The sequence below is a fragment of the Jaculus jaculus genome, chromosome 21 (assembly GCF_020740685.1).
Source record: "Jaculus jaculus isolate mJacJac1 chromosome 21, mJacJac1.mat.Y.cur, whole genome shotgun sequence".
NCBI classification, from domain to species: Eukaryota; Metazoa; Chordata; class Mammalia; order Rodentia; family Dipodidae; genus Jaculus; species Jaculus jaculus.
In genome coordinates this window covers 13,713,116-13,727,050 of record NC_059122.1, presented here as the reverse complement: position 1 = coordinate 13,727,050, position 13,935 = coordinate 13,713,116, and the positions used below count along the sequence as shown (strand labels likewise).

The 13,935-nt window shown below is 48.3% G+C and overlaps 1 protein-coding gene across 2 annotated transcripts; it reads left to right on the top strand.

Moving 5' to 3' along the window:
* Positions 1–496: 496 nt before the first annotated feature.
* Positions 497–13,935, top strand: LOC101594745 (zinc finger protein 791-like). 2 transcript variants are annotated; one of them, XM_045139188.1, is made up of 4 exons: positions 510–582; positions 10,754–10,880; positions 11,059–11,119; positions 12,083–13,935. In XM_045139188.1, exons 1-4 carry the CDS (start codon positions 580–582, stop codon positions 13,650–13,652), a joined length of 1,761 nt encoding a protein of 586 aa, XP_044995123.1. In that variant the 5' UTR covers positions 510–579; the 3' UTR covers positions 13,653–13,935. The 2 variants fall into 2 exon arrangements, with proteins under 2 accessions (XP_044995124.1, XP_044995123.1); XM_045139189.1 differs by lacking the exons at positions 10,754–10,880; positions 11,059–11,119 and having other exon boundaries at positions 497–582.

The following is a 13,935-nucleotide window of genomic DNA, read 5'->3' as shown; positions in this document are numbered from 1 at the left end:
ATCTGGAGTTCATTTTCGGTGGCTAGAGGTCCTGGTGTGCCCATTTTCTCTCTGTCTCTAATTTTAACTTTTTAAAAATTTATTTATTTGAGAGAAAGAGGCAGAGAGAGAGAGAGAATGGGCGCGCCAGGGGCTCCAGCCACTGCAAAAGAACTCCAGACGTGTGCGCCCCCTTGTGCATCTGGCTAACATGGGTCCCGGTGAATCGAGCCTCGAACCGGGGTCCTTAGGCTCCTCAGGCAAGCGCTTAACCTCCAAGCCATCTCTCCAGCCTTACCTCTAATTTTTTTAAAAAGAAGAGAAAAGAACAAAAAGTCCCAGGTTGGGTAAGACCCCCCCCCCCCCCAGCAAAAGCCCAGGGTCGCTCGGTGCCCCAGCCTTCCGGCCTGAGCTGTCAATCAGACGCGAGGGGGCGGATCCGTCGGGGGCGCGGGCGGAGGTGGGCGTGGCCGCGGTACGCAAGGCGCGTTGCGTCACCGTGGCTTCCGGCGCGGCGCGGCGCGGCGGGAGGTTGTGTGGCGCCGCCTGCCGCCGCGGGGCCTCGGCGGTCTGCGGAGCTGGGAGGTGGCCCGGCGGACAATGGTGAGTCCCGGGGCGCGGGCGGGCGGCGGGGCTGCGTTCCCACTGCCGACTTCGAGGCCAGCCTGGGGCCGCCGCAGAGTTCCGGGTCCGCCCGGCCTAGAGCGAGGCTCTGCCTGGAGGGAGAAAGCCAAGCGCAGCCCCGCATCTGCGACCTCCTCTCTCCCTTACCTAGTCTTTCCAGGGCTGGACGATCCCCGAGTTTCCAGATCTTTCCTCGCATTTACCAGCGTCAGCCTCCACCTCGCCAACGCAAAACGTCGTGATGCCCGTTTGCTCTGCGTGGAGCATGCACACACGCGCAGTATTTAAATAAACCTCCCCCCGGAAGTATTTTAGGTCCTTATTCATTTTATTTCTTATCGACAACTTCCACAATTATAGACAATAATACGTTAATAATAAATTTCTCTTTTTTTGTTGTTTTTTCGAGGTAGGGTCTCACTCTAGCCCAGGCTGACCTGGAATTCACTATGTATGCTTAGGCTGGCCTCGAACTTGTCACAGCAATCCTCCTACCTCTATCTCCTGAGTGATGGGATTAAAGGCGTGTGCCACCATGCCCTGCATAGATCATATTTTAATAATAAACCATGATAATTCCCTTCCCCCTCACTTTCCCATTCTCAGTAAATAGCCCTTATTTATTTATTTACTTATTTTTTTGAAGACAGGGTTTCACTTTGTAACCCTCACTGGCTGACTTTCATACTCAGGTGTGACCCAGCACACCCTGCCTTCCTTCTTTCTCTTAAATTCTATGATCTAATAAAACCTGGAAACTTACCAAAAAAAAAAAAAATAGGGCTTCTATTTCCTGGATTTAGTATTAGTGAATTTGGAAGCTCAATTTCAAATCTCAGGGCTCATTGACCATTTTCCCACAGAGCCATAAATAGGACTTTATTTCTTGGTTGTAGAAATATTATATTTTAAAATGTGTTTTTTCCTTTTTTAAATATTTTTTAAGGGCTGGAGAGATGGCTTAGCGGTTAAGCGCTTGCCTGTGAAGCCTAAGGACCCCGGTTCGAGGCTCGGTTCCCCAGGTCCCACGTTAGCCAGATGCACAAGGGGGCGCACACATCTGGAGTTTGTTTGCAGTGGCTGGAAGCCCTGGCTCGCCCATTCTCTCTCTCTCCCTGTATCTGTCTTTCTCTCTGTGTCTGTCACTCTCAAATAAAAAAAAAAAAAAAAAAATTTTAAATTTATTTTTCAGAGAGAAGGGAAGGGAGGGAGAGAATGGGCGCGCCAGGGCTTCCAGCCACTGCAAATGAATAAACAGATGCCTGTGCCACTGCTTCGGTTCAATTCCCCAGCACGCATTTAGCAAAAGTGTTTACAATTTTCATACTTCCTTTTGTACATAATGACTAGATTTAAGCACTTTTACCAGATCCACAAATACTGTTTTCATAGTAGTGGCCCAGAGCTTTGTGACTGGGAGAGAGAGGTCTATGGCCAGTGACTCCAAGCTGAAGCCATCTTTGAGACTGTCAATGGAAGTACTGAAGGTTGGGGAACCTTCCCTCAGGTGCCCTAAACACTGTGGGGTTGGGGGTCCACATGCGTTTGTGGTGGGGAGCTGCCCAGAGGATGAGACCCTAACAGTTGGTTTGGTTCGGGGTGTTTTTTGGTGGCTTATTTTGTTTGAGGCAGAGTCTCACTCCATCCTATACTGGCTGGCCTGTAGCTCACTCTGTAGCTCCAGGCTGGCCTCGAACTCTTGGCTACTTGTGGCCTCCTAAGTGCTGGGAGTCAAGGCGTGTGCCTTGGTTTGGTTTTGAGTAGGTCCACTGTGTTGCCCAGGCTAGCCTCCTGGACATGTGCAATCCTTCACCCTTCACATAGCTACAACTACAAGCATACAGTGCCTTTTTCTGAGGTAGGTTTTGTTTTGGTTAGGGTTTTTAATTTTTTTGTTTAATTTTTTTTTTTTTAATTTTTTTGTTCAATTTTATTTATTTATTTATTTTTGAGTGTAACAGAGAGAGAAAGAGACAGAGAGAGAATGGGCGCGCGAGGGCTTCCAGCCACTGCTAATGAACTCCAGACGCGTGCGCCCCCTTGTGCATCTGGATAACGTGGGTCCTGGGGAATGGAGCCTCGAACAGGGGTCTTTAGGCTTCACAGGCAAGCGCTTAACCACTAAGCCATCTCTCCAGCCCTTTTTGTTTAATTTTTATTTATCTATCTGAGAGCCACAGACAGAGAGAGAATGGGTGCTGATATCTACAGTCCAGGCTGACATGGAACTCATCATGTAGCGCAAGCTGGCCTCAGGTGCCTGGGAGCCGGGATTATAGGCATGAGCCCCCATGCCCCGCTAATGAGATATTAATAATGGTTTCCTTGGGCCTACTTTTAGACATTATGGTTGAGATTTGCATCCTGATGTCAGTGCATTTAAACTGTAATTTCTGTTTATTTTTGTGGTACTGAGTTTTGAACTAGCTAATCTTACACGTGTTTGGCAAGCACTTTACCAATGAGCCCTCTTTCTTTTCCTTTACTATTTATTTATGGTCTTACTCTGGCCCACGCTGACCTGAAATTCACTATGTAGTCGCAGACTCACAGCCATCCTCCTACCTCTGCCTCCTAGAGTGCTGGGATTAAAGGCCTGCGCCACCACACCCAGCTTTCCTTTTTTATTTTTATTTTTAATATTTTATTTATTTATTTATTTGAGAGAAAGAGAATACGTGCATCAGGGCCTCTAGCCACCCACTGCAAACAAACTCCAGATGCCTGCACCACCTTGTGCATCTGGCTTTCCAGGGTACTTGGGAATCAAACATTTATTTTTCACTGAAATCTTACTTGGAGGACATAATAAAACTGTGTCACCAATGCCCACCCCACCTTGAAGGGTTAGTTCAGTGAATGTTATAAAGCAGGTATGAATGGTTTGAAGGACTGAAACCAGCATTAACTGACAAAGAACAATGTCCGCTAAATTGTAAAAATGTTTAAGTAAAAAAATAAAGAAAGAAAAGGGAGGGGCCAGTGAAAGTTTCAGGTGAAAAAGATTCTCACGTTTCATCTGATACATTCAATCTTGGCTAAGGTGTAACAAAATGGAAACAGAATTACTATAATACATTTCCTCTACTGAGCGCTGTACACACCTGTGTTCCAAGCCCACCCCCTCCCCGCCCCCTAATGCCTCCAACTTTATTTCCCAGCTGTTGGGCCTGCCCACGGGAGCGCAGAGAGATTTCCTTGATTCCCGCTTTGCTGCTGTAAGGCTGCTATGTCTGGGCGTCAGCTCTGTAAACAAGGCAGCTGAGGTCAAACCAGAGGCTGGTGTTGTATGTGGTGGAGGGGCTGTTGGATTCATTCTGTTCAGATGTTCTTCATACATGTTACAAATGCCTTCTGTGCCCTCCTTCACAGATTCATAGTCAGCATAAGCAAGATGGTGTGAGACATCATGCCAGATGCTTGGCTGCAGCCGCCGCCTCTGCGCCGGAGCTCAGCTGCAGCTCCTCATTTCTGAGACATGGCCTCACTGAGTTGCTCATGCTAACCTGGAAGTCCCTCTGTAGCCCAGGCAACCTGCCCCGCCAGGCCCAGCTGTCGTGTGTGCATTTTGGAAAAGGTGGTTAAAGTTAGGACTTCTGCCTAGAGAAGGCTCTAGTCTGGCTTTCTAGGTAGACTTTACCCCACTTCTGCTTTCTCATGCGCGGGAGCTCTCTGTACCTCTCCTCTTTCCTTCTCTTAAATTCTATCTATAATGTAGTAAAATCCATAAACTTAATAAAATTCACTGCTATTTCCTGGATTTGAGATTAATGAATTTGGGAGCTCCTGTCAAATCTCAGGCATTTTCCTCAGCTGGAGGAATGGAAGTCTGAGAAAAGCAGGCCTGGCAGAGGTCGTGTGGAGCTCCCAGAGCTGCTGAACAGAGGTGTCTGTGCTCCTGTACGAGGGACTGACCAACCCTAGGGGTTCCCCTCTCAAGTTGAGAGAGCTGCTTGTTTTATTGTTTTGGAGTCAGGGTCTCTCAGTGTAGCCTCAGCTAACTTTAGACTCACCTGGAGCTGCCCTCCTCAGCCTCCTGAGTGCTAGCAAGATATGGTAAGAGTAAGGTAATATTTTGGAGCTAGCCAGCCATAGTAGCACATAATAGTAATACCTTATAATGCCAGTATTTCAGAGGCCGAAACAGGAATAGTTTGAAGCCAGCATGGGCTACTCAGTGAATTTAATACTAGTCTGTGCTACACATCTCAAAAGAAAAACAATTTTAACTGTCAGGTTTGCATTGCTGGTAGAAATCACCCAACCAAGAGCAGCTTCTGGGAAAAAGATTTATTTTGGCTTACAGGCTCAAAGGGAAGCTCCACGATGGCAGGGGGAAACGATGGCATGAGCAGAGGGTGGACATCACCCCCTGGCTAACGTAAGGTGGACCACAGCAACAGGAGGGTGTGCCAAACACTGGCAAGGGGAAACTGGCTTCAATACCCATAAGCCGGCCCCCAACAATACACTCCCTCCAGGAGGCGTTAATTCCCAAATCTCCATCAGCTGGGAACCTATCATTCAGAACACCTAAGTTTATGGGGGACACCTGAATCAAACCACCACATTCCGCCCCTGGCCTCCATAAACTGATATCCATACATGATGTAAAATGTAATGCATTCAGTCTGACTTTAAAAGTCCCCATAGTTTTTATCAATCCCAATGATGTTCATACATCCCCATAGTCCAATATCTTTTAACTGAGCCATAATAACAAAAAATAACCTCAAAAAACCCATAATGGCACAGAATAGGTATTAACACTGCAAAAGATGGCATTGGGCATAGCAAAGAAACATTCAACCAATACAAGATTTAAAACAACCAGGGCAAGTTTCAAACTCTGTAGTTTCAAGTCCAGCAACTCTAGCCAGTGACAAATCTTCAAGTCTGATAATTCTAACCAGCAACAAGTCTCTGGCATTCCAATTCCGCCCCTCCAGCTAGGGTACTCACAGTCTTGGGAAACTTCATTGGGGCCGGCAGCTCCTTGGCAGCTATCTCATGGTCTCGGCATCTCCAAAACACAAGACTGTGTTGCAAACTCAATGACCCTCTTTCCAGCATTTCTTATACTCCACGAAACCACGTAGGGTGCCAATTTGTTAATCCAGGGGGGAATAAAGCAGACTTTGAAGAACAGGACACTCCTTGAGCCCTCAGGCCCCTTCAAAAGAGTCGACATTCTTTCTGTTGCCCCAGCACAGGTCAGCTAGCCCAGTCTCAAAGGTTGTAATCTCTGAGTTGCAGCTGAATGGGCAGCAGTTCACCCAAAGATTTTTTTTTTTTCTGTGCCATATTCCTCTGCTCACACCAGTTCATTTCTACGCAAAGCAACCCTGCACAACTTCTCAGGACACAGGCACAAGAGCAAGCTTCTCACACAAACTGCTAGCCCAGTCCAAGCACAGATCTTTCTCACCCTTATGAGCCAAACCTCACAGTCCATAGTTCTGACCAGAATAGTCCATCAAGCTGTACTTACAGCACTGCAAGGCATCTCTTAGGCCAAGGTTTCAAATCCTCCCACACTCCTCTTGAAAATCAGCTCCAAAAGGCCAGAGCCACATAGTCAGGTGTCTAGCAGCAACTCCACTCCTCAGTACCACTTTACTGTGGCAGTCAGGTTTGCATTGCTGGTAGAAATCACCCAACCAAGAGCAGCTTCTGGGAAAAGATTTATTTTGGCTTACAGGCTCGAGGGGAAGCTCCACGATGGCAGGGGAAAACGGTGGCATGAGCAGAGGGTGGACATCACCCCCTGGTAACGTAAGGTGGACCACAGAAACAGCAGGGTGTGCCAAACACTGGCAAGGGGAAACTGGCTTCAATACCCATAAGCCGGCCCCCAACAATACACTCCCTCCAGGAGGCGTTAATTCCCAAATCTCCATCAGCTGGGAACCTAGCATTCAGAACACCTAAGTTTATGAGGGACACCTGAATCAAACCACCACCAAGTAAACTTGGAACCAAGTAAAACTTGTTCATTTTAGGCAAGTGAACTTCAGGTGTGAAATGGGTATATTAAAATCCATAGGTACAGGCTGGAGAGATGTCTCAGTGGTTAAGGTGCATGCTTGCAAAGCCTCACGACTGGAGTTCGGTTCTCCAGTGCCCACGTGAAGCCAGGTGCAGAAGGTGGCACATGCATGGAGGCCACAGCATGCCTGTTCTCTCTCTGTCTCTTAACCACCTCCCTGTATATCAGGTAAATGAATCAATAAATAAAATACTAATTTTGGCTTTTTTTTGTTGTTTTGTTTTTTCAAGGTAGGGTCTCACTCTAGCCCAGGCTGACCTGGAATTCACTATGGAGTCTCAGGGTGGCCTTGAACTCATGGCAATCCTCCTACCTCTACCTCCCAAGTGCTGGGATTAAAGGCATGCACCACCATACCTGTCCCCCCCCCCTTTTTTTTAAGGTAGGGTCCCACTCTAGCCCAGGCTGACCTGGGATGAACTATGTAGTCTCAGGATAGCCTCAAACTCATGGCGACCCTCCTACCTCTTGTCTCCCAAGTGCAAGTGCTGGGATGAAAGGCATGCGCCACCGCACCTGGCTAACAAGATGTTTTGTAAGGGTACATCATGTGTGGGTGCCCTCTTTTCCCTCCTTCCTGCCCCCATTCCTCTGGGGGCCCTTCTCTGGGTTGCAGGTGTTCCCATGGGGTTGTGGGAGCAGTAGTTACTTTTTTTCCTGTTTTCTCTTTTTATTTTTTTTTTAAATTTTTCTCAATTTTTTATTAACAGTTTCCATGATTATAAAAAGTATCCCATGGTAATATCCTACCCCCCCTTCCCCTTTGAAATTCCACTCTCCATCATATCCCCTCCCCCTCTCAATCAGTCTCTCTTTTATTTTGATGTCATGATCTTTTCTTCCTCTTAGGATGGTCTTGTGTAGGTAGTGTCAGGTACTGCGAGGTCATGGATATCCAGGCCATTTTATGTCTGGAGGGAACATGTTGTAAGGAGTCTACCCTTCCTTTGGCTCTTAACATTCTTTCTGCCACCTCTTCCACATTAGACCCTGAGCCTGGAAGATGTGATTGAGATGTTACTCAGTACTCCAGTCACTTCTTTCCAGCACTGTGATACCTTCTGAGTCATCCCAAAGTCACTGCCATCTGAAAAGAGAAGATTCTCTACCCAAAGTGAGAGTAGTGTTAATATAAGGGTATAAATATTGAGAGAAGTGTTTACTGGGCAGTTTGATAAGCATAGTATATACATTTTTCCAGACATCAGCAGATGTTACACCCCTAGGGCTCATGACTACCCTAGTTTTAAGTTTTCAGTATCAGGGATGTGTGTCCCCCCCCATGGAGTGGGCCTCCAGTCCAGTTGGAGGGCAATTGGTTTCCACCATGACAGATGTGACACTATTGCACCTGTTGGCTCATTTGGCCTGGCTGGCCAATTATAAGGCTTGCATCATCCACTGTTGAGTATCTTCACTGGTGGTATTTCTTTCTCCCATTGAACTGCATGCAGAATGGCTTCTTCCAGCTTTCTGTCAGCTGGTCTACATGGAGGAGGTTATCAGCTCAGTTCCAGCAAGATTTCTCAGTGGCCTTGCAGCCCAAGTATGTGGAGTCTTCAGCAATAGGGTCTTACCATCTATTCCTGGTGGGAAACCAAGGGCCTCAGCAATGGCCTGTAATGTTTTGGGGGCATCAGGGACCTCCCTGGCCAACAAACCACTGGAGGTATCCCATCCCTGCCACTGAAAATTTTCTAACAACGATCTATATCTATCTATACCAGAGGATTCCATATGATTTATTTGCATCCTCTTAGATTTGATTAGCCCTCCCTCCACCTTTCCTTTACTCAGTCTCTTCCCCTGTCCTCACTTTGGGCCTTTACACCCCCCGTTAATCTATTCTCCTACTTACAATACCAACCTATTAAGTACCCTCCTCCCTCCCTTTCTCTTCCCTTTATATCTCCTTTTTAACTTACTGGCCTCTGCTAGCAGTAGTTATTTTGAGGGAGGGGATACCTCTGGGCATGAGGTCTCAATCTGTGGATCTTACAGTCTTTCCGCTCCCTGTTCTGCAAAATCCCCTGAGCCGTGGTGGGTGAGTTTGATGTCCACTTCAGTGGTGGGCTTTAGGAGCCTCTGGATCTTGGCTTTGGCGGGTGTTGAGTGTCCTGGGGTCTGTCGCCTGCACCGTGGCACTGACTATCGGGAACAGCTTGGGAGCCACGATCTGGCTGGCTCCCAGTCCCAAGGTGGATCTAGCCGGGACTTGGCTGAGGTGGGAGGGGCGGCTTATCTCCTCAGGTGTCACACCTCTTCTGTTCTATTTGCATTTCCTGGTGTCCATCCCTTGGGCGTCTTTGCTATTCACATCTTTGTTGGTTATGTGGATGTTCAGATGGCTTCTGTAGTTCCAGCACACCTATGGTGGTGTGAGAGGAGAAACAGGATAATTTCCCAGAAATTTGGAAACCACTGATGTGAACAGAGCAGTGAGCAAGAAGATTCTGTTTCAAATGAGATAGAAAGCAAGACTGATGCTGGGCGTGGTGGCGCACGCCTTTAACCCCAGCACTTGGGAGGCAAGAGATAGGAGGATCGCTGTGAGTTCAAGACCAGCCTGAGAATAATCAATTCCAGGGCAGCCTGGGCTAGAGTGAGATCCTACCTGGAAAAAGGTGAGACTGACACACATTCGTCCATGTGCATGCACGCATATACACCCAAAAAAGCGTGGAAAAACTATGACAAGCAGGGCGTGGTGGTGCACACCTTTAATCTCAGCTCTTAAGAAGCAGAGGTAGAAGGATTATTGTGAGTTTGAGGCCACCCTGAGACTACATAGTGAATTCCAGCCCAGCCAGGGCTGCAGTGAGACCCTACCTTGAAAAACCAAAAAAAAAAAAAAAGGCTGGAGAGTTGACTTAGCAGTTAAGGCAGCTTGCAAAGCCAAAGGACCCAGGTTTGATTCCCCAGGACCCACATAAGCCAGATGCACAGGGGGGGCACACGCGTCTGGAGTTTGTTTGCAGTGGCTGGAGGTCCTGGCACTCCCTTTTCTCCCTTTCTTTCTACCTCTTCCTCTCTTGTAAATAAAATAAATGTTTTTTGGGCTGGAGGGATGGCTTAGTGGCTAAGGCATTTGCCTACAAAGCCAAAAGACCCAGGTTCAGTTCCCCAGGACCCACATTAGCCAGATGCACAAGGGGGCGCACACATCTGGAGTTCGTTTGCAGTGGTTGGAGGCCCTGGCGCGTGCCCATTCTTTCTTTCTCTCTTTCCCTGTCAAATAAATAAATAAAAATAAAATATTTTTTTAAAAAGCAATAAAATAAATGTTTTTTAAAAAATTACAGTTGGACATGATGGGAGCTGAGGAAGGTGAAAAGCCACGAGTTCGAGGCCAGCCTGGGCTACATAGAGTTCCTGTTTAGGCTATAGTAACACTCACTGTGCCTGAAAACAAATAAGAAACCAGCGCTCACCCTGAAAGAGCATCACCTGAAGGAGGCAGAGAACCATGGCCACGAATACCTAACCTATAAGTGCCAGGAAGTGCGCGGCCCCTGGTTGGAAGTAGTGCAGGAGCCTGAAGAAGTCCCGCATTTAGGGTCGACCGCTGTCGCCAATTGCCAGAAGCTCTTTCTCACCTTACATCCTTTTGTATGTTTGGTTTTTCGAGGTAGGGTCTCACTCTAGCCCAGACTGACCTGGAATTCACTATGTAGCCTCAGGGTGGCCTCGAACTCCGCAATCTGCTACCTTTGTGTCCCAAGTGCTGGGGTTAAAGGCATGAGCCACCACGCCTGTCTCACATCCTGACCTTCTTGATTGTTTAGACTATAAAGAACTGTAGGATTAAAAATTTTTCCGTTTTTTAAAATGGGTGAAAAATGGTAATACAAGTTTATATATCTTAAGTGAAAAAAAAAATAAAGAGCATATAAACTCGCAGTGACCACAGTGAAAGAATGCAGGCGGTGTGTTGTAGGTGCTGTTTGTTGAGCTTACAGAAGTAGTTGCGAACAGATGCGTTTCTGATAAGCCAGGCGTGCAGTAAGTGTTGAGAGACTGTGTAGTGTATGCAAACTTGCGGATTTGGATTTAGACCACCGCCCTGTTGACCTCCACTCCTGTGCATCTGTGGAATGCTAGGATTCCGTGGCCTTGGAAGACGTGTCTGTGCAGTTCACCCGGGAGGAGTGGGCTCTGCTGGATCCTTCACAGAAGAAACTCTACAGAGATGTGATGCGGGAAACCTTCAGGAACCTGACTTCTGTCGGTAGGGCTGATGTCATGCCTTCTCTTAGTTAATTATATGAAAAGCATTTCCCTTTCATCACAATTCCAAGGTTGACAATGAAAAGTTGATATAAACCAGGCTCAATCAGCTCCATGTGGGCCTAGGATCCTAATAAGGTTTCTATTATCTCTAAGGATTTTCTGTGTCTACATTTTAGGGAATAAATTGGGAGACCAGAATATTACAGATCAGTACAAAATTCAGAAGAAAAATCTGAGGTAAGTTGTCGATAGTAGATCCTCCTACCTCTGCCTCCTGGGATCGATCAAAGGTGTAGATAATCACATCCAGTTTACTCCCCTCCCCCACCCCCATGGTAGGGTCTCACAGTAGACCAGGCTGACCAAGAACTTACTACATATACAGTCTCAGGCTGCCCTTGAATACATGGAAATCCTTGTGTCTCTGCCCCCAAAATCCTGGGATTAAAGATGTGCACCACCACACCCAGCTTTGATTTATAGGCTGACTCAAATTTGCAATCCTTTTTCATCACCCTCTCTAGTGCCAGGATTACAGCTGTGTACCACCATGGCCTACCTATTAAAATGTTCTGGGTTGGGACAATGGGTCAGTAGTTAATGGCACTTGCTTGCAGAGCCTGCCAGCTTGGTTTGGCCCAGGGTTCATTCTGAATACCCATGTAAAGCTGGATGCACAAAGTAGTACGTGCATCTGGAGTTTGTTTTCAGCAGCAGGAGACCCTGGCCATTCTCTCCCTCTCTCTCTCTCTTTCTCTCTCTCTTTCTGCTTGCAAATTTTTGAGGTTGGGTCCTGCTCTAGCCCTGGCTGACTTGGAATTCACTATGTAGGCTCAGGTTGGCCTCAAACTCTCAGCGATCTTCCTACCTCTGCCTTCAGAGTGCTGGGATTAAAAGCATGCACCATCACACCTGGCTAAATAACTTACTTATTTGGAAGCAAGGAGAGAGAGGAGAGACAGAATGGGTGCACCGTGCCCTCCAGAAGCTGCAAACTAACTCCAGACACATGCTGCACTTTGTGCGTTCAGCTTGATGTGGGTACTGGGGAATCGAATCTGGGCCATCAGGCTTTGCTACCCAGTGCCTTAACTTCTGAGCCATCTCTAGCCCTAAATAATGTTTTAAATGTAGTTCTAAAACATAGTTGCAAGTAAGATAATAAACAGTGATTACTAATGTACTTCTAACATTTTACAGAAGTTATGTGATCCAGAGGCTTTGTGAAAGTAAAGAAAGTAGCCAACATGGAGAAACCTTCAGCCAGATCCCAAAACCCCGTTTGACCAAGAAAACTACTGAAATAAAACCATACAATTGCAGCATATGTGGAAAAGGCTTCATGCTGCATTCTTCCCTTACCAGGCATATCAGGTCTCACCCTGGACATGAACTTGATGGCTTTAAAAATAGAGAAAAGCCATATAAATGTAAGGACTGTGGGAGCACCTTCAGTTACCTCAAGTCCTTCCAGAGACATGAACGGGCCCACACGGGGGAGAACCCGTACACGTGTGCGCGGTGCGGGAAGGCCTTCATTTACTACCGGCCCTTCCAAGCGCACGAGCGCGCGCATGGCGGCGCGGCGCCCTACCAGTGCCAGCACTGCGGCAAGGCCCTGAGCTCCCCGGGCTCCCTCCGGATCCACACCCGGATTCACACGGGAGAGAAGCCCTACGCGTGTAAGAAATGTGGGAAAGCCTTCAGCTGTCCCAGTTCAATTCAGATTCACGAAAGAACGCACACTGGAGAGAAGCCGTACAAGTGTCAGGAGTGTGGGAAAGCCTTCGTTTCCCGCACCAGCGTGCAAACGCACATGGTCACGCATAACGGAGACAGGCCTTACAAATGTACGGAGTGCGGAAAGGCGTTCATTCGCCCAAGTTTTCTCCGCGTGCATGAACGCATCCACACCGGAGAGAAGCCATACGAGTGTAAGCAGTGTGGCAAAGCCTTCAGATGCTCCACGTCCATCCAGATTCACGAGCGGACTCACACGGGGGAGAAACCGTACAAGTGCAAGGAGTGCGGGAAAGCCTTCAGCGCGCGCCCCGCCTTCCGGGTGCACATGCGCGTGCACACGGGGGAGAAGCCGTACAAGTGCAGGGAGTGCGGCAAGGCCTTCAGCCGCCACAGCTACTGCAAGGTGCACGAGCGGACTCACACTGGAGAGAAGCCATACGAGTGCAAAAAGTGTGGGAAGACCTTCAATTACCCTCTAGACTTGCAAATCCACGAGCGAAATCACACCGGAGAGAAACCCTACGAGTGTAAGAAGTGTGCCAAAGCGTTCATTTCCCTGGAGAACTTCCGGAGGCACGCGATAACGCACACCGGGGACGGGCCGTACAAGTGTGCGGAGTGCGGGAAGGCCTTCATTTTCCTCAGCGCGCTGCGCACGCACGAGCGGACGCACACGGGCGAGAAGCCGTTCGAGTGCAAGCTCTGCGGCAAGGCCTTCAGCTGTTCGAGCTACGTGCAGATCCACGAGCGGACGCACACGGGCGAGAAGCCGTACGCGTGCGCGCAGTGCGGGAAGGCCTTCATCTACCCCACCAGCTTCCAGGGACACCTGCGGACGCACACGGGCGAGAAGCCGTACCGCTGCGAGCGGTGCGGGAAGGCCTTCAGCCTGCGCAGCTCCTTCCAGAGGCACGAGCGGACGCACAGCGGGGAGAAGCTCTTCGAGTGCAAGCACTGCGGGAAAGCCTTCTCTTTGTCTGCGTCCCTGTATAACCACGTGAAGCTGCACACGCGCCAGAAGCCGTGACGACGAGGGGCGGAGCCTCGGCCCCGCAGCCAGTGCGTGCAGTCACGAAGACGCCCAGAACTGGACGGCAACGGTGATGTGACTCCTGCAAGATGGGCCAGGAGATTCAGACTGCGGAGGGAGCATTATAAAAGCCAAAGAGCATCGTTAGCACTCTATTCCTTATTATGTACATATTAATATGTATTTTATATATATGTAGTATATACACATACATGCTTACATATTTTTATTTGAGGCAAAGAGTGCGGGCGCCAGGACCTCTAGCCACTGGTGAACGAAC